Below are 20,119 nucleotides of genomic sequence, written 5' to 3'. Positions count from 1 at the left end.
ATAATAGCAGTGTTACAAGGACAAGAAGAAGTAAAGAATTTCTTTCACTAAGCCGCAGTAAGTGCTAGCACGTGTTTACCGCAGCTTGAAACGGCTGACCGTGGGATACGCTCAGGCGTCCTGTAGTAATTTTTGGATCTGCATGAGTAAGCCACATGCTAAAATGCAGAGGGAGCATGTCGAGGGGGGGGGGGGGGGGGAAGAGTGGATTTTTCTGTGAATCTACATTAAGTACATAAGTATTGCCATACTGGGAAAGACCAAAGGTCCATCGAGCCCAGCATCCTGTTTCCAACAGTGGCCAATCAAGGTCACAAATACCCGGCAAGGTCCCAAAAATATACAAAACATTTTATACAGCTTATCCCAGAAATAGTGGATTTTCCCCAAGTCCATTTAATAACAGTCTATGGACTTTTTCTTTAGGAAGCCGGCCAAACCATTTTAAAACTCCGCTAAGCTAACCGCCTTTACCACATTCTCCGGCAACAAATTCCAGAGTTTAATTACACGTTGAGTGAAGAAACATTTTCTCCGATTCGTTTTAAATTTACTACATTGTAGCTTGATCACATGCCCCCTAGTCCTAGTATTTTTGGAAAGTGTGAACAGACGCTTCACATCTACCTGTTCAACTCCACTCATTATTTTATAGACCTCTATCATATCTCCCCTCAGCCGCCTTTTCTCCAAGCTGAAGAGCCCTAGCCGCTTTAGCCTTTCCTCATAGGGAAGTCGTCCCATCTCCTTTATCATTTTCATCGCCATTCTCTGTACCTTTTCTAATTCCACTATATCTTTTTTGAGATGCGGCGACCAGAATTGAACAAAATATTCAAGGTGCGGTCGCACCATGGTGCGATACAAAGGCATTATAACATCCTCATTTTTGTTTTCCATTCCTTTCCTAATAATACCTAACATTCTATTTGCTTTCTTAGCCGTAGCAGCACACTGAGCACAAGGTTTCAACCTATCATCAACGATGACACCTAGATCCCTTTCTTGGTCTGTGACTCCTAACATTACCGTTCTCTAACTGATTAGCGCAGGATTAGCGTGAGAGTCCCTACAAAATAGATGGTGGTAAGCGCTCACATGCTAATATTTTTGTAATGGCCATGTGCTAACGGCAACATCAGCGCATGGTAGCATACAATGGAGAGGGTCAAAATGCACAGTATAGACAATCCAAAAAAGAAGCACAAAGGGCTCTCAATAATGACACTGGCTGTGTTTCGGCGTAAAACAATGCCTGCCTCAGGGGTCAATTGAACAGATCAGCATAATCACATGAACTGTTACTCAAATTGTAATATTCAGTGAACGGACAATCCACCCTGAGAACTGAGAGTCACAGACTAGAAGTGGAACAAGCTGCCATAAAAGCGTGCGAAACAACATTAGTGCAGGTAAGTTAGTGCTAAGGCCACTGTTTTACTGTAGCTTAGTAAGAAGACACCAAAAAGATACTCTGCTTTTATTAATTGAATATAGTAGTTGAATTTTTCACTTACTTTTATAATTGGAGGGGGTATGCGGTTTTTCAGTGAAAACAATTGTAGCATTCGATGAGGTTTCTGGTTCTGTAATAAAATAAATTTTGAGCAAACTCATCAGTTGTTTAAACAGTATTATAGAATAGTCTTAAGGATAGTAATTGAAACATGGGGTTCATACTCCAGGGGCTGATGCAGAAAGCTAACACGGGCTGCAGTATACAGTTAACAATTAGTTTATGTGCTCATTAACGGCCACTGTATATAACAAGGGTCTCTGTGCTGGTTAGCTTCTTCAGTAGACATTAGCGCATAGTATATTAAAGTTCATGATAAAGAGCCTATTACTTACCCCACAGCAATACAGAGCTGTATGCTGATGTCTATCAAGGGGCACAACACAAGAAACCTACTTCCAGGTCTGAGGCAGTGTACAGAGTCCACACTGTCTACATTAGCATTGATTTTTCACCCCCTTCCAACTTGCCTGGATCCACCTGTCCCCAGTATGAAAAGGCATTCTCTGATGTCTAGCAGCACCCTTACACCCCCCAACATAACCCACCTTTCCATCATCTAAAACTAAAAATACTGGTGTCTAGCAGAACCCCCTGCCACCCTAATTAAAAAAAATCAGTGGTATCTAGCAGCACCCCTCCCTCTCCCCACTTTTCCCTGACAAAAAAAAACATTTCCTGGTGTCTTGTGGTCCCTTCCACCACCCTTCATGACCACTCATCTCACCAACTCAAAAATAAAAATCTCTAGTATCTTGCAGCATCCCCTACCACCCCCAACCTAACCCAACTCCTTTTATTTACTTACAAAAGGACCTCTTCCCAATCAAACTCCCTTCCTCTGACTTAAAAAATAATCTTTGGTGTCTAGTGGGCACATCCACTCCCTCCCCAAGGTCCTCCAGACTCCTGTACCTTGATGAAGCAGGAGAGATGTCCCCTTGATCCTGCCTCTGTGTCACCATCTTTGAAAATAGCAGGTACTTGACCCTGCCCAGTGCATCCTGCAGTGCACTGAGCAGGATCAATCTGCCATATCAGAGAATCATTCCCTTATTTATTAATATGGGAAGAGCCTACAAAATAAGGAAACATTTCCTTATATGGAAGACCTATGTTGCTCGATCCATCACAGGATGCACTGTGTGGGGTCATGCAGCCATTTTCAAAGATCACAGTGCAGAGGCAACTGTACTGTCAATTTCTAAGCAGGAAAAATATTTCAGACAGTCTGGCCTAAAAAGAGAGACAACAGACCACAGACCTCACACGCCAGGTCACAGTGGCAGAACAATGAAAGACACAGAAAAACACATAACCCCTGCAAGTGAAAATCAATCTCAACATCCTAGCAACTCCAGACACAGTTCTAGAAATTCTAGAGGTTCCAGGTCTTTAAAATCACACATCACAAGCCATTCCAATCAGTTTGCAACAAGTGCAGCAGCTCTCCAGGTCCGAGGCAAGGCCGAGGATGCCAAATCAAAAGTTCTTTATAGTAAACAAGAAGCAGGCTTAGAACTTGAGAAAATTAAGGTAGAAGAACAGAAAGCAGCAGCAGCCACTGCACACAGGAAGGCAGCATTAGAAGAAGAAGTGGCTGACACTGCATGCAGGAAGGCAGAAATAGAAGAACTACTACTACTACTACTACTTATCATTTCTAAAGCGCTACTAGACATACACAGCGCTGTACATTTGAACATGAAGAGACAGTCCCTACTCGACAGAGCTTACAATCTAATTAGGACAGACAAGCAGGACAAACAAGAGATAAGGGAATATTAAAGTGAGGATGATAAACTAAGGGTTCTGAACAAGTGAATAAGGGTTAGGAGTTAAAAGCAGCATCAAAAAGGTGGGCTTTTAGCTTAGATTTGAAGACAGCCAGAGATGGAGCTTGACGTACCGGCTCAGGAAGTCTATTCCAGGCATATGGTGCAGCAAGATAAAAGGAACAGAGTCTGGAGTTAGCAGTGGAGGAGAAGGGTGCAGATAAGAGAGATTTACCCAATGAATGGAGTTCCTGGGGAGGAATGTAGGGAGAGATGAGAGTGGAGAGGTACTGAGGAGCTGCAGAGTGAATGCACTTATAGGTCAAAAAGAAGAGTTTGAACTGCATGTGGAAACGGATAGGAAGCCAGTGAAGTGACTTGAGGAGAGGGCTAATATGAGCATAACGACACTGGTGGAACATTAGTCGTGCAGCAGAATTTTGAACAGATTGAAGAGGAGAGAGATGGCTAAGTGGGAGACCTGTGAGAAGCAAGTTGCAATAGTCTAAGCAAGAGGTGATAAGAGTGTGGATGAGGGTTCTGGTAGTGTGCTCAGAAAGGAAAGGATGAATTTTGCTGATATTATAGAGAAAGAAACGACAGGTTTTAGCAGTCTGCTGAATATGTGCAGAGAAGGAGAGGGAGGAGTCGAAGATGACCCCAAGGTTACGAGCTGATGAGACAGGAAGGATGAGAGTGTTATCCACAGAAATAGAGAATGGGGGAGGAGGAGAGGTTGGTTTAGGGGGAAAGATAAGAAACTCAGTCTTGGTCATGTTTAGTTTCAGATGGTGCTGAGACATCCAGGCAGCAATGTCAGACAGGCAGGCTGATATTTTGGCCTGGATTTCAGCTGAGATTTCTGGTGTGGAGAGGTAGATCTGGGAGTCATCAGTGTAAAGATTATACTGAAAACCATGGGATGAGATCAGAGTTCCAAGGGAAGAAGGATAGATGGAAAAAAGAAGAGGTCCCAGGACAGATCCCTGAGGTACACCAACTGACAGTGGGATAGACGTAGAGGAGGATCCACTAAAGTATATACTAAAGATACGCTGGGAGAGATAAGAAGAAAACCAGGAAAGAACAGAGCCCTGAAATCCAAGTGAAGACAGCATATCAAGGAGTAGGGTGTGATCAACAGTGTCAAAAGCAGCAGATAGCTCGAGAAGGATGAGGATAGAATAGAGACCCTTGGATCTGGCCAGGAACAGATCATTGGAGACTTCAGCAAGCGCTGTTTCAGTTGAATGAAGGGGGCGAAAGCCAGATTGAAGTGGATCAAGAATAGCTTGAGATGAAAGAAAGTCAAGGCGAAAAGAAGAGGCGAAAACCACTGTAGAATACAAGAAGGCAAAGTCATACATTTCCTTGAAGCTGCTCCAGCAAGAAAAATAAGCAGCTGTCATGCAGGCCCAAGCCATGGCCCTGGAACAGGGTATAAAACAGGATGGTGAGGAGAGCCAGCTCAGCCACATTATTGCAGAAGTTTCTGCCCAGCGAACAGCAGCATATATGAAGCTCATACCCCATCTCACAAAAGCACACAGTCACAGTCTGACTCAGAAGAGTCATCAGATTCTGAGCAAGCATGTTCCTCTACAACAGAGTCTTAATTCACCCGAAAGAAGCAAGACTAAGGCAAAGTACATTATGGAGGTGACCCACTGCCACCACAGTGATCTGCATGCTCCAATGATTACGGGTGCACTACCATGGGCTCTCTGTCCAGGAAAGTGAACCAAGGGAAAGGAAGGAAAACCTTCCTTTCAACCACAGACTCTGGTGCTACCCAGGAACTGGGCTCACATAAAGGTTGAATAGTTACACCCAGCAGAACACCCTGTGATTAAGCAAGAGACACCTGACCAGCTACACTCCATGCTTGACTTCAGACAAACCCCAGTGCACACTCAGTCACAGGTATCTGCTGCCAGTGTGCTAGAAACTTCAGAGAGAGATGATCTAACAACATACATGGTACACAAAAATATGGTGAACATGGGGCTTCACAGGTTCAGTGACTGACCACAAAAGTATAGCAGTTGGAAATCTAGCTTTAAGGATGCAACAGCCATTATAAATCTCACTCCAATGCAAGAGATGAACCTGTTGATAAAGTGGCTGGGAACTGAGTCAGCCAATTGTGTAGAGAGATTACCAGATGTATATTTGCATGACCCCTCGAGAGGTTTGAAAGAAATATAGTTGACCAGTGCTATGGCAGCCCAGAAGCTATCCAACAGGCACTGATGAAAAGAATAAGGAATTATCCAAAGGTGACAAATAGAGACAATGACAAGTTACAAGAATTAGGAGATCTCCTCCAGGAACTGGAAGCACTCAAGGCTGATCTGAACCTTCCTGGCCTGTACTACTTGGATACAGCTTGGGGGATAAATGAGATTATATCATAGCTGCATATGACATAAGAGAAAAATGGTCATCAGTGGGCACCAAGTAAAAAGAGGATCACCAAGAGAGGCTTCCTCTCTTCACAGTCTTTGTGAAGTTCATCTGAGATTTGGCAAAGAGGAGGAACGACTCCAGCTTCATATTTGATATACCTGAAGCAGCAGACAGGATACTTCCCCAGTGAAAGGCCAGTCAAGAAATATGGCAACACAAAGCTGTATATATGATGGATTTGCCACCCACAGCAATCCCACCATCCAATCATCCTCCTACTACATATAAAGTAGAGGATCCTGACAGCCAGTGTCCTGTACATAAGAAACCTCATCTGCTCAAGAAACGTGGATGGTTTAGGGAGAAACCTTTAAGAGAACATAAAGATCTGTTGAAAAAGTACAGAATCTGCTATAAATGTTGCTCTTCATCCAAGTACATGGCTAAAAGCAGCCATCAAATGTATGGAGTACAATAGTAACCAGCATGTCAGTGTATTACACCAGAGAGAAAACAGCACTTTACAGTTTTCATATTGAAAATGCTGGAGAATGGCCATGCAGAGCCAGCTCCACCATTAAAAGACAATGAAGAATGTTGGTACTTACCTACCTTTTGTGTGTATTATTCACAAAACCCAGGGCAGATCAAGATTGTCTTCAATTCTAGTGCTCAATTTCAAGGAATCTCACTAAACAATGTGCTGCTTTCTGGGCCTGATATGATCAACAGCCTATTAGGAGTCTTGATCCACTTCAGAAAGGACCCTATCGCCATAACAGCAGATATACAGCAAATAGACTACAGAAATTACTTGAGATTCCTGTGGTACCATGACAATGGCATCAACCAGGAAATTGTAGAATACTGAATGAGAGTTCATGTCTTTGGTAACAGTCTATCTCCTGCAGTAGCAACCTATGGGCTTAGAAGGACAGTTCAAAAAGGTGAAAGAAAATATGGCACAGTTGTCATATGCTTCATTGAGAGAGACTTTTATGTAGATGATGGTTTGAATCCTTACATACTGAAGGAGAGGCCATTGAGATCGCAAGCAATGCTGGCAGAGGCCAATCTAAGATTTTATAAAACTGCCTCCAACAAGCCAGAAGTAATGAGAGCATTTTCTGCAGAGGATCATGCCTAAGATTTAAAGGATCTAGATCTAAAAGTAGACACCCCTCCGCTTCAGAGAAGCCTTGGATTGCATAGGGATCTAAAAAAGAGACATTTTTACTTTTGAAGTCTCCACCCAAGAGAAACCATATACATGCAGAGGTTTCTTATCTACAGTCAATAGTCTGCGCAACCCACTGGGGTTTGCGGCTCCAGTCATCATTCAATGAAGAACCCTACTGAGGGGACTTTCTCAAAGTGCTGATGAATGAGATGTCTCATTGCCACCAGAAATGTGACAAGAATGGGAGAGATGGAAAGATTCTCTAAAGACTTTTGAACAACTGCCCATCCCATGCACTTACATCTCTGCAGCACTGAGTACTACCCGTCACAAAGAAATTGCATCTTCACTTCATCAACCAGCTGATGAAAGAAGGGACACCTATCATCAAAGCACCATCAAAGAAGCAGAACTATAGATCATCAATGACAACTTGGCACCACCTGGGAGCTTCAACACAAGACTTCCCTGGAAGACAAGGAACTTCTTCAGCAGATCCATTACTAAGCCAGTGATCCACACCAAAAAGAGATGAGGACACCATGGACCATTGTCCGCTCCAGAGACTCAAAGATTTTTCTCTTTTCTTTGCATTGTTTGTGCCATGCGTCTCTCATTTCAGCTCCTGTGAGAATGCAAAAGAGAAGTCACCAGAGCAACAGAGAAACGGAGACAAGCAAGAAGTTACTAAGTTTAAGATCCTGATAAAAATGGACTTTTGCATGCTTATAATTTGGGAAGTTAAATAGCAGTATCTAACAATACCAGGTGGGCAGTGTTCTGCCCCCATATTCATGGAGGCAGGGGGTATTGTGATGTATATTTTGTATGAGTATTATCTGTATTTAATTGCATTGTCTGTGTAATAGATAGCACTGTGTACTGGGGCTTCCACTCCCCTATACTTTGCAGTATCCCGTGATTGACTCCTTTTGACCTCACCCTATTGGCTCTCAGCTCTGAGCTAGGGTCAGCTAGCTTTCCTGCAGGCAGTGTGAGAGAGCCCTGTATTCCTAGAATACCTTTGTGATCAGCAGTTATTCTATGGGGTTGATCCCTTCTTAATCGACTGTAATTCCGTCAAGATTTTTCACCATCTCCCCAAGTCATTTCCCATTCATTTTCCCTGAGTTTCTTCCCCTTATTTCCCTTTCAGTGCTACAGCTTTTCCTCTCAGCATGGCTGAGGTTCTGGCCATCTCCTTGCCTCTGAGGTGGCTAGATGCAGACTTTATGTACAGAAGGCAATAATTCTGTCCAAGCAACTGAACTGTAAGTTGGATTTTCTTTGTTTATTATGAGTACTACAATAAAAAAAGATTTGCTTAAGAATTGAGAGTCTACTGGTAACGCATCTAGTTGGGGATGTTTTAGCTGGCTGCTTAAGCTACACTATACTTTACCTAGAACAGTACAACAGGACTTCTTCATTATATATTGTTACTTTAGGAGCATGTGGGAAGTGCCATCAAGAAGGGGCCACGTCAGTGGCGTAGCCAAGGGTGGGCTTGGGTGGGCCCAGGCCCACCCACTTTGGGTTCAGGCCCACCCAGTAGCAGCATACCTATGATGTGGCTGGCAGGGATCCCCAAGCCCCACCAACCGAAAACTCCCAACAACTGTCCCTCCTGCATACCTTGTAAGTAGCAGATCTTCGCCTGCAGTGAGCAGTGACATACATACTGCTCGCACCGACCCCACATGCAGGCAAGAGGAGAGACCAAATCACCTTTGGGACGGGGCGAGGTTCTTCTGCCCACCCATCTTGGGCCCAGGCCCAGCCAAAATTGGGTGTCTGGCTACGCCCCTGGGCCACGTTGGCTCATATGTTTTGGACCTGTCCAAGAGTAGCCTGGTTTTGGAGAAGCATACTAAGGCAAGTAACAGAGCTCTGGTCTCGAAGATGGAACTATGATCCACAGCTGCTTTTTGGACATCCAAGGCTAAGCAAGCCCATGCCGAAAGGACTTACAGACTTTGTAAAAAGAGCTACAGTGGTAGCAAAAAAAAAGCAATTTTACAGGAGTGGCTGGGGAATAAACCACCATCACTGCAATACTGGCGAACTCAAATGCTCATGCTTTTACGTACAGAACATTTGGAAGTGCGGAACTAGCCTCAGCTGAGGAAACAATTTGAATACAGATGGGCACCCTTTTGGGACACTTTGACCCCAACAGCCCGGAGCCAGACACTGAACCTATAATCCTAGATGCTGCTGCTCACGCTGCCTCTGCTTGTTATTGGACATTGAAGAGGAGAGAGGGGAGGGTTTGGGGGAGGAAGGGGGATAAGGAATGGGAAGGGGTAGGGGAGTAGTCTAGGGGGGGGGGGGGAATAAAAAGATAAAATACAAATATGATGGTATGTCAACAGTAATTGTGGAAACAATTATGCAATGTGAAATGTAACAGCTGATTGTGTGAACTTTAATAAAAATGATTGAGACATATATTGTTACTTTAATAATAAGCCAGTGTCCACCTGGGTCAAAACGCTGATCTAAAATTTGTATATTCAAGGTTTTATGAAAGAGGATAGATACTCCATGTTTTCTACTGATGCTGCATCTGTGCAGGATCCAATCCAGTTACATTTATCAAGATGTTGTGCTAAGTTAGATATAGGAGTCTCTTGCAAAACAAATTATTGAGGTATTCAACCTTTTAAGATGCCTTGATCTGTTTTCATTTCAAAAGACAAATGTAATGGGTAAACTGCATTTAGATGGAGTCATTGTAGTAAGATTGAAAAAGTGAGAAATACACTGATTTCCTCAAGTCATAATTGTGCATAAGGAAGGGAAATAAAAGACTAACTCCAGAGAGAGCATGAAAACAAACGGTATAAGGAGCAATTTGCTAAAGGCCCTTTTACAAAGGCGCGCCAAAAACTGGCCTGTGGCAGTGTGGCTGCATGGTTTTGGCGCACACTCGACCCCTTATTGTACCGCTCCTTGAAAAAAGGGATGTTCTTAATGGGCTGGAAAATGGACATGCAGCAAAATGACAACTGGCATGCGCCCATTTTCAGCCTGAGACCTTACCGCCACCCATTGACTTAGCGGTAAGGTCTCACACGCTACCTGGGCAGTAAGCATGTAGCGTGCGCCAAGTGCCGTTTACCGCCGGCTAAAATATTATCTACCGTGTGTTTTTGGCATGTGCCAAATTTGGAATTACCGCCCGGGGCACGTGGTAATAGGGCGGTAATGCCAATTTGGCGCATGCTGGGCATGCAAAGGCCCTTCACACCTTTGCAAAAGAGCCCCTCAGGAAGATGAGCCTAGTGTTAGTGACAAGAGACACTGTCCCACTGTCCTCCCAATAGAAAACACAATCAAAGACGATATGAGATATCCAGCAATGATACGGAAAACGTTATAAACAACAAGTTAGAGTAGAAAGAGTAATGAGATTAAGACCACAAAACCTATAAAGATCTGTGTGATTATCAGATTGGTATAATTGGTATAGTCAATTATAATATTTGAATAGCGGGTATTGAGTCAATATGATAATTAACTCTCCATTCCAAGAGACTGAATTTGAGCCAGATAAAATTGAAGTTGCTTTGGAAGGTCGAATGAGTGAGTGGAGTTGTTAAGGGTCACCATCATTCGAGAAGGATACTGCAGGCTGAATCAGGCTCCAAGGGATTTTAATCGAGCTCTCGTATCGAGGAATAATTTCCTTTTTTTTTCTGGCAGTTGTTATAGCCAGGTCCGGCACAATGAGGATTTCCCCCCCCATTAAATTGTAGATTAGTTGTCGCACAAGCTGTTGTAAGAATCTTTAATGCCTGTGGAAATCTCAGCAACTTTGCCACAACCAGTCTAGGATGTGAAAGACCCAATTTGATGGGCCCACTCAAACTCTAACGGCAGGGAGACATCCATTTTGAGAATCTCAGGAACATAGTAACATAGTAGAAGTCACGTGCTTAAGAGTCCAATCATGTTGGAACTCTCCGCTCCGTCTTGGAGACCTAAAATACGGAAGTTATTGCATCAGCTTCTATTAGAGATGTCTTTTGAGCTCTTTTTCTAATTTATTGAGGTGTGGTCTTGATACTGAGCTACATTTACAGCAGCCTGATCAACCTTTGATTCCAGCATTTCTAAGTGAGTTCGAAACGCCGATACTGAGATGGTAAGGGAAGTGAGATCAGCTTTTAGTTCCATGGTGGTTTCAAAATGTTTAGAGGTCTCTAAATGCAAATAATTCTTCTAACATAATGTCTGCTGATGGCTGTGTGTTCTTGCCAGTTGCCATCTTTGCCACTGAAGGTGGGTCATGATTCATGCACTTGGTTCCAGCCGGTAACAGATTTGGAGGCTCAGATTTAGCCAGTTTTGATGGAGACATTGTTATAACAATATGATCAGTCAAAATAAGAGATTACATTTCAAAAATTAATTTGCTGGACAATGCTCTGCAGGTATTAGGCGGAAAGAGAACAGCTTACGCGTCCATATTTGTTGGCTGCACAACAGGCTTATAAAGTTACCCCCCATGTGACCAGCATTATTAAGTAGCTGGCAATATCGAATCATTTTATAAATGATACATATGATTTGACTTTTGCTCTTTCATTGTCTGTTTATGCTACCTGCCAGCTACCTGCTTGTTTGGATTTGTGGTCTCCACCAGTGATTCAGGGGGCAACTGGCTGACCTCAGTGGTGTCGAACAACATCTGAAAAATGCATTAAAAAGACTCATTTCACTCAGCTTCTTTTGTGTCGATGTTTGTAGAATACCAGTACATGCATGTGTAAGTGCCGGCAAAGACACGCATATGTTGCAATATCACCACTTACATTTGCATTTGTCAATTCTTATTATATCTGCTGTTTTTGTGCATGTGCTGGTCTGTAAAAAAAATGCATTTCCTGCTTGATGACTCAGCAAATATATATGCATGTGCTAGTGTTCATACATATATTTTACAAAAGGCTCCACATTCGATGGGCCTGGATATGTTGGTTTTTAACTCAGGGGGTCTTTCACAAAGGCACACTAGCATTTTCAGTGCATGCTAAATGCCCATAGGAATAAATGGGCATAACAACATAAGAACATAAGAGTAGCCATACTGGGTCAGACCAATGGTCCATCTAGCCCAGTATCCTGTTTTCCAAACAGTGGCCAAAAGCCAGGTGACAAGTACCAAGCAGAAACCCAAATCATGGCAACACTCAGTACTACAAATCTGAGGGCAAGCAGTTGCTTCCCATGCATGCCTCGATAGCAGACTATGGATTTTTCCTCCAGGAATTTGTCCAAATCTTTTTTAAACCCAGATATGCTAACCGCTGTTACCACAACCACTGGCAAAGAGTTCCAGAGCTTCCTCTTATTTGTTTTGAAAGTATTTCCATGTAACTTGCTTGAGCGTCCCCTAGTCTTTCTACTTTTGGAATGAGTAAAAAATCGTTCTACACCACTCAGGATTTTGTAGACCTCAATCGTATCTCCCCTCATCCGTCTCAAGCTGAAGAACCCTAACCTATTTAGCCTTTCCTCATATGAGAGGAGTTCCATCTCCATTATCATTTTGGTTGCTCTTCTTTGAACCTTTTCTAATTCCGCTATATCTGTTTTGAGATATGGCGACCAGAACTGAACGCATTACTCAAGGTGCGGACGCACCATGGAGTGATTCAAAGGCTTTATAGTATTTTCGGTCTTATTCACCATCCTTTTCCTAATAATTTCTCGCATCCTATTTGCTTTTTTGGCCTCCACTGCACACTGAGCAGAAGATTTCAGTGTATTATCTACAACGACACCCAGATCTTTTTCTTGAGGGCTGACACCCAAGGTGGACCCTAGCATCAGGGACTTATAATGTTGTGTTTGGTCTAGCTCCCTTATATTTGACTAATCATTTTGTCATTTCAACTTCAGTGAAAGACAGAAGAGCTTGCAATTTATTCAGTTATCTCTTTTTAAAGGGTAGAAAGAGGCTCAAAATATTGGAGAACCTTTAGTTTTCCAAGTAGCAAGACTACATAAAATTATTTTTAATTGTATTCTTTCTGCTTTGGACTACAGGTATTTTAGTTGCATGATTAAGACATGCTTGCTTATGAAATTTGTGTTAAATTGTGCAGATTAACTATTATCGGTCGTTTACTTTTTTTGCTTAATTAATTTTTGTCTATTACATTGTAAGCTCTTTGAGCAGGGACTGTCTTTTTTCTATGTTTGTGCAGCACTGCGTATGCCTTGTAGCGCTATAGAAGTGATAAGTAGTAGTAGTAGTCTCTTGTAACCAGAGCTAATATTGTGATGTCATAATGCCTCAGTCCACCAATAAGAGCCAACCTCATCAGTGATGTCACAATGGCTTGATTGTCCTATACTTGGCTCACTTTTATTACATAGCTCTTTGAGTAGGGACTGTCTTTCTTCTATGTTTGTGCAGCGTTGCGTACGCCTTGTAGCGCTATAGAAATGCTAAATAGTAGTAGTAGTAGTTTATTACTTTGTCATTGACTGTATTGTAAATTTTAAAGGGAATTTTATTTTTTGTAACATTGTTACATTGTTAATCTCTAGTAATTTCCAGATTTATCTTTTGTAATCCACATAGAACCGAATGGTAGATAGCGGGCTATAAGATACTGTGTTGTTTTGTTAAGAATTCAATCATGTAACTAACCGTTGTAAAATTTCAATTGAACCTTTCCAAAGCACTAAAATGTCGATGATAAATCGAACCCACAGTTGTAAAAGTTGATCAAAGGGATTCTTACTTATCCACATATTTTAAAAAGAAGCAACTTACAAATTGGCTACAGAGAGAAAGGGAATGGGACTTCATTTACTGCCTTTCTGTGGTTTTTGCAAATACATCCAAAGCAGTTTGCATAGTATGTACAGGTATATATGGAAGGTTAAGTGACTTGCCCGGAGTCATAAGGAGCTGCAGTGGGAGTTGATTAGTTGAACCCAGTTCCCCAGGATCAAAGTCCATTGCACTAACCACTAGGCTACTCCTCCACTAGCAACATTCCATGTAGAATCTCAAATAGTAGAAACAGAATCTTAAATAATTGCAACAGTCCATGTAGAATCTCAAATAGGGACAGGGAAATGGGACCTGATGTACTGCCTTTCTGTGGTTGTTGCAACTACATTCAAAGGGGTCTATATAGTACACACAGGCACCTGCCTTGCACCTGGAGCAATAGAGGGCCAAGTGACCTGCCCAGAGTCACAAGGAGCCACAGCAGGGCATGCTTCGGATCCAAGATGGCCACACATGCCTGAGGTGCTGCTTTCCTTTCTCCTTGCTCTTTGGAAATGCCTAAACATCGGGGAAAGGCGGCTGCTCGAGCCTCTCAGCCACCCAAATTCCCTACTGTAGGCCCGATGGATTGTCATTTGAGAAGGGCTGGAGCAGAGGATGGGAGTGGACACATTGGAATTGCTGGCTCACAAAGAGGAAGGGGAAGGGAAATGGGACTTATATACCACCTTTCTGAGGTTTTTTTTGCAACTACATTCAAAGCGGTTTATATATATTCAGGTACTTATTTTGTACCAGGGGCAATGGAGGGTTAAGTGACTTGCCCAGAGTCACAAGGAGCTGCAGTGGGAATCGAACTCAGTTCCCCAGGATCAAAGTCCACTGCACTAACCACTAGGCTACTCCTCCTGGGTGTCTCCTGGGCTTGACACATTGTTGGGCTCCGACAGGAGAGTTCCTCCCCCACAGCCACAAAGATCAAGTTCTCCCCTTTCTGAGTCAATGGTGCCTTCTGTGGGAAATGTGCTGGGTGCTATTATGAGAGAGGTTCATTTACATCGGGGGGAGACTGGAGGAGATGGATTGGGTGCTCACCCTTGGGAAAATAACTTTGCTGTGAGCAAAACGGGGGAGCGAAGAACTCCTAAACTCGAAATGAAAAGTGACACTTCTGAATCTACGGTAGTATCCTTTCCTGAATTCTTGCAAAAGAAGCATACTGAGGTAACATTAGATTTCTTATGGACCTTAATTTTGGATTTAGGTAAGACTTTGTTTTCACAAACTAGTGTTCTCACACAGAAACTTTCTCAAGTAGAACTGAGAGTAGAAAAAACTGAAACAGAAGCGAAGGAGTTGTTCTCCCGAGTAAATCAAATTGATAAAAGATTTTTCTAGTATTCGAAATTTACAGACTTCTTTGGTTAAAGATTTGACTAATTTGAGAAGTAAATGTGAGACTTTTGAAAATTTTGCAAGGAGTAATAATCTTCGCTTTTTAAACTTTCCAAGGGTACCTACAAGTTAGGCACTTGGGAATGGTGAAGCGTTACATGAAGAAAGTTTTGGGATTAACGGATGATAAATTTCCTCCTTTTACACAAGTCCATTATCTGCTGAGGAAAGCAGTGGTGCACCAGCAAGAATCTTTGGATGTTTCAGCTATATTGGACATTTCAGACTCAGAAGTAGCCACCGCAGTGACATTGGTTGCTTCAGTGGCATTATTCCTGATAAACAATGGTTATTGAGAATGTTTTATAAAAATAGAGAGAAATTGTTTCTAGGCTTTAAGATTCAATTATTTCCTGATGTATCAAGAGATACTCAACGTAGAGACATAAGCAGTTTCTTTTGCTGAAACCTGGGGTTCTGCAAATAGGTGGAACCTTTTTCCAAAGATATCCATGTAAATGTATTATTAGATATAATGCAGTAAAATATGTTTTCTTTGAATCTTCTCACTTATCAGCTTTTTTGGCAACTAAGAGAGTCTGAGGAGATTGAGTAGAGCTCTTTATATGGTTGATATCCAGCTCATGTACCTCAGGTATATAATTGCCTTTATTTTCTTATGTTTTCCTCTTATTAATTCTTAGATCTTAATATTGTGGACTTGAGTGTTAGCTATTGTCCTTTAGAATGTTTTCTTTATAAAAGGTTATGATCTCTTAGTAACACTTTTCTGTACAAGTGGAATTACTTGGATTGAATTTGTTAAATTTCATAAATTAAAAAACAAAACAAGGAGCCACAGCAGGACACAAATCCACCTCCCCAGGATCAAAATCCACCGCACCAACCACTAGGCTACTCCTCTACTACACTGTAAGGGTACCCGCTGCCATTTCAGAAATCTATTGAAAAATCCGCTGCAATAGTGAAAAAAATGTTCTATGAAAGCAATTGTCGCTAAATCCACTATGAAACTGGTAGGGACTTCTGAATGTTCACTCCATTGATCCAAAAACTAAGTGATCACTTTTAAAATTTCCTCTTGGGGGATCAATGTATGGAAGGAATCTGATATCACGGTGCTCATTTTCAAAGCAGATGGACATCTCTAAAAAAATATCCATCTGCTAAAACCATCTAAATCTGGATTTTTGAAAATCAGAATTGGGACAGTTCACACTGCAGATTGTAAGCTCTTTGAGCAGGGACTGTCTTTCTTCTATGTTTGTACAGCGCTGCGTATGCCTTGTAGCGCTATAGAAATGCTAAATAGTAGTAGTAGTAGTAGTAGATCATTACATTTTATGCTAATTATCCTAGAAATATGCACTTATAAGTATTGCCACACTGGGACAGCATCCTATTTCCATCAGTGGCCAATCCAGGTCACAAATACCTGGCAAGATTCCAAAAAAGTTCAATACATTTTATGCTGCTTATCCCAGAAATAAGCAGTGGATTTTGCCCATTTTAATAATGGTCTATGGACTTTTCCTTTAGGAAGCCGTCCAAACCTTTTTTAAACCTCACTAAGCTAACCTCCTTTACCATATTCTTTAGCAACAAATTCCAGAGTTTAATTACACATTGAGTGAAGAAAACGTTTCTCTGATTTGTTTTAAATTTACTACTTTGTAGCTTCATCGCATGCCCCCTACACCTAGTATTTTTGGAAAGAGTAAACAAATGATTCACGTCTGCCCGTTCCACTCCACTCATTATTTTATAGACCTCTATCATATCTCCCCTCAACCGTCTTTTCTCCAAGCTGAAAAGCCCTAGCCACTTCAGCCTTTCCTTGTAAGGAAGTTGTCCCATCCCCTTTATCATTTTCGTCGCCCTTCTCTGTACCTTTTCTAATTCCACTATATCTTTTTTGAGATGTGGCGACCAGAATTGAGCACAATATTCAAGGTGTGGTCGCACCATGGACCGATACAAAGGCATTATAACGTCCTCATTTTTGTTTTCCATTCCTTTCCTAATAATACCTAACATTCTATTTGCTTTCTTAGCCATTGCAGCACACTGAGCAGAGGGTGTCTCTAGTGTTTAGTGCGTGCACCTTTGTAAAAGGGTGCTCAATGACCTATGGAAAATGGGGCTTTTTATGTTCTTCTTGGATATTCCTATGAGGATTAGGATACCAGATTGGGTAGAAAGCATGTATATTACAGTATATAAATTCTATAAAAGGCTTCGCATTCAGCAGAGCTTTTCGTAAAATACGTGTGACGTGAATTTCTTACCTGTATGCCCAATTTCCCCACATTGATGGCCTATGTAAAAAGGAGTTTCAAATTTAGGTACATAATATTTTTTTAATATCATGCACCACTCTTACAAGAAGAGCCAATTAAGAAGCAAAGTTGTAAACCTCAAATTTTTAGCTGTTTGAAGTTTTTTTTTTTAAAAGACAATTGTCCTATACTCACACCTCAAAACTCCAAGACCAAATGAATAGTTTGCTCACACATTCAGAGGAAGTGTAAATGTCAATGGGGAATTTTTAAAAATATATATGGATATGTTTACTCCAGTTATAAAATAGGAAATACACATATATTTTAATAGACCACCCACACCTTACTCAAAAATCTCTGTGTGCTGTGGATACACCTGTGCAAGCACTGGCTTTTCCAAAATTGCTACTTATACATGTTAAAATGCTACCTAATCCTTCTACCGTGTTTCCCCGAAAATAAGACACTGTCTTATATTAATTTTTGCCCCCAAAATGCGCTAGGTCTTATTTTCAGAGGCTGTCTTATTTTTCGGGGAAACATCAGGGTTGGCCTGCCCGCCCTCCGTCGCTCCCGGAACTAACCTTAAATGCCTCCTTTCACCTTCGCAGCAAGCAGCAGCAGGGCAGGCCACTCCTTCCTTCCGTGTCCTGCCCTCGCCTGACGTAACGTCCGCGAGGGCGGGGCACGGAAGGAAGGAGAGGTCTGCCCTGCTGCTGCTTGCTGCGAAGGTGAAAGAAGGCATTTAAGGTTAGTTCCGGGAGTGACGGAGGGTGGGTGGAGGGGGGGCCCGGCGACCTCGGGTGGGGGGTGGCCCGGGGGCAGCCTTGTCCGGCTCTCGGCGGCCCTGCTTTCAAACTAAAATTTGCTAGGTCTTACTTTCGGGGGAGGCCTTATATCCACCAATTCAGGAAAACCTCTACTAGGTCTTATTTTCGGGGGATGTCTTACTTTCGGGGAAACAGGGTAAAATGACTTCCATTCTACATTATTTGCTTAATAACATACATTATTTGACAGTTGTGCATGTTATTTGCTTTATTGCAGTTCGGTAAAGAGGCTCTTTAATTTACCAAGACTCATCTTTAATTGGTCTCTCTATTTTTTTTTTAACTTTATAAGTAGACTGTTTAAGACTTAAATTGAAAAGAATGCCCATTAAAAAGCATGCATCCTTTCCAAATAACTTTTCTTACCAATTTTAAGCAGGCATTTTGGAAAGATAGGTAGCAAGCTATGGGACCCTTTTACTAAAGGCGCGCTGAAAAATGGCCTGCGGTAGTGTATAAATCACCTCGGTAAGAATTAATCACCCTAATTTGCAGGAACACCTTAACGCAGTCCTGCTCTACAGACCACCAGGCAACTGGCAGGACTCCCAAACCCACTTCATGGACTTTATCTCGAACACTTGTGTCTCTGCCTCAAGTCTTATCATAATAGGAGATATCAACCTGCATCTTGAAGATCTCAACTCAACAAACACCCAAGAATGCGAAGAGTTCCTACAACTATGGGATCTCCACAGAACAAACAAGCAGCCAACTCACATCAAAGGACACATACTAGACATTGTCACACACAAATTTGATCCCAACTCAAACCTTATACTAACAGACACAAAATGGACACCCGCACCGTGGTCCGACCACTTTAAAGCAAACATCTCCCTCCAATGGCGAATGAAAAATTCACCGAATAAACAAGAACGAAAAACCTATACCACGAGAGGAAAAATAGACCTGGTAATATTCTGGCAACAGATCTACTGCAACGAATGGACAATAAAAACAGATACAATCCAATTCCTCTTAGAATGGGACGACAGATGCAGATCCATATTAGACAATATTACTCCAACCCAAACCAGAACCTCACACAGAAAGAATTCAATACCATGGTTCAATGAAGAGCTGAAAAAACTTAAAACACAAGTTAGAAGGTTAGAACGTGCATGGAATAAAAAGAAAGACGACCCCACATTTAACGCCTGGAAACAACTCCAAAGAAAATATAAATATACCATAAGACAAACTAAAAGATTATATTACAAAACTGTAATTGGACCAAACTACAAGGACACACATAAACTCTTCCAACTCGTGAATAAACTACTAGATACTACACCAGTCACAACCAATAGCAAAGACGCACCAGGAGCAGACAACCTTACGAAATACTTCAACGAGAAAATCGTACAACTGTGACTTAAGATACCTGTCAGTACCATCGACTATGCTGAACTCCTTGATTGTCTAGACCCAGACCCTGGCATTTACCCAGCAGACAGAACCTGGACCAACTTTGAGACAATATCAGAGGATATCATTTCCCAAACGCTCAAAAGATTTGCCAAATCTCATTGCAAACTGGACATATGTCCAAACAACCTTATGACATCTGCTCCTCAACAATTTATAACAGACATAACAAAACACCTGAATTATATGTTACAAAATGGACTCTTCCCGAAGGAGAAAGAAACATTCTACTCACCCCCATACCCAAAGACACAAAGAAAAGTGCCAGTGAACTAACCAACTACAGGCCAGTATTATCCATTCCTTTAATAACCAAACTAATGGAAGGGTTGGTGACCAAACAACTTACAAACTATTTAAATAAATTCTCAACACTCCACGACTCCCAGTCAGGATTTCGGTCTAACCACAGTACTGAAACAGTACTAGTTACTCTCATGACCAAATTCAAACAAATGATTGCAGCTGGAAAGAACATATTACTTCTACAATTTGACATGTCAAGCGCTTTCGACATGGTTGA

General features: G+C 41.9%; 1 protein-coding gene across 1 annotated transcript in view; it reads right to left on the bottom strand.

The window, feature by feature from the left end:
* Positions 1-20,119, bottom strand: part of LOC115462700 — a 68,405-nt gene that overhangs the window by 12,473 nt on the left and 35,813 nt on the right. The window contains exon 3 of the mRNA XM_030192704.1: positions 1,518-1,586. Coding sequence (XP_030048564.1) covers positions 1,518-1,586 — 69 coding nt within the window. The remainder of the gene's footprint in view (positions 1-1,517; positions 1,587-20,119) is intronic.

This window comes from Microcaecilia unicolor, chromosome 2 (genome assembly GCF_901765095.1).
Source record: "Microcaecilia unicolor chromosome 2, aMicUni1.1, whole genome shotgun sequence".
Lineage (NCBI taxonomy): Eukaryota > Metazoa > Chordata > Amphibia > Gymnophiona > Siphonopidae > Microcaecilia > Microcaecilia unicolor.
This window is presented reverse-complemented; position numbering and strand designations above follow the sequence as displayed.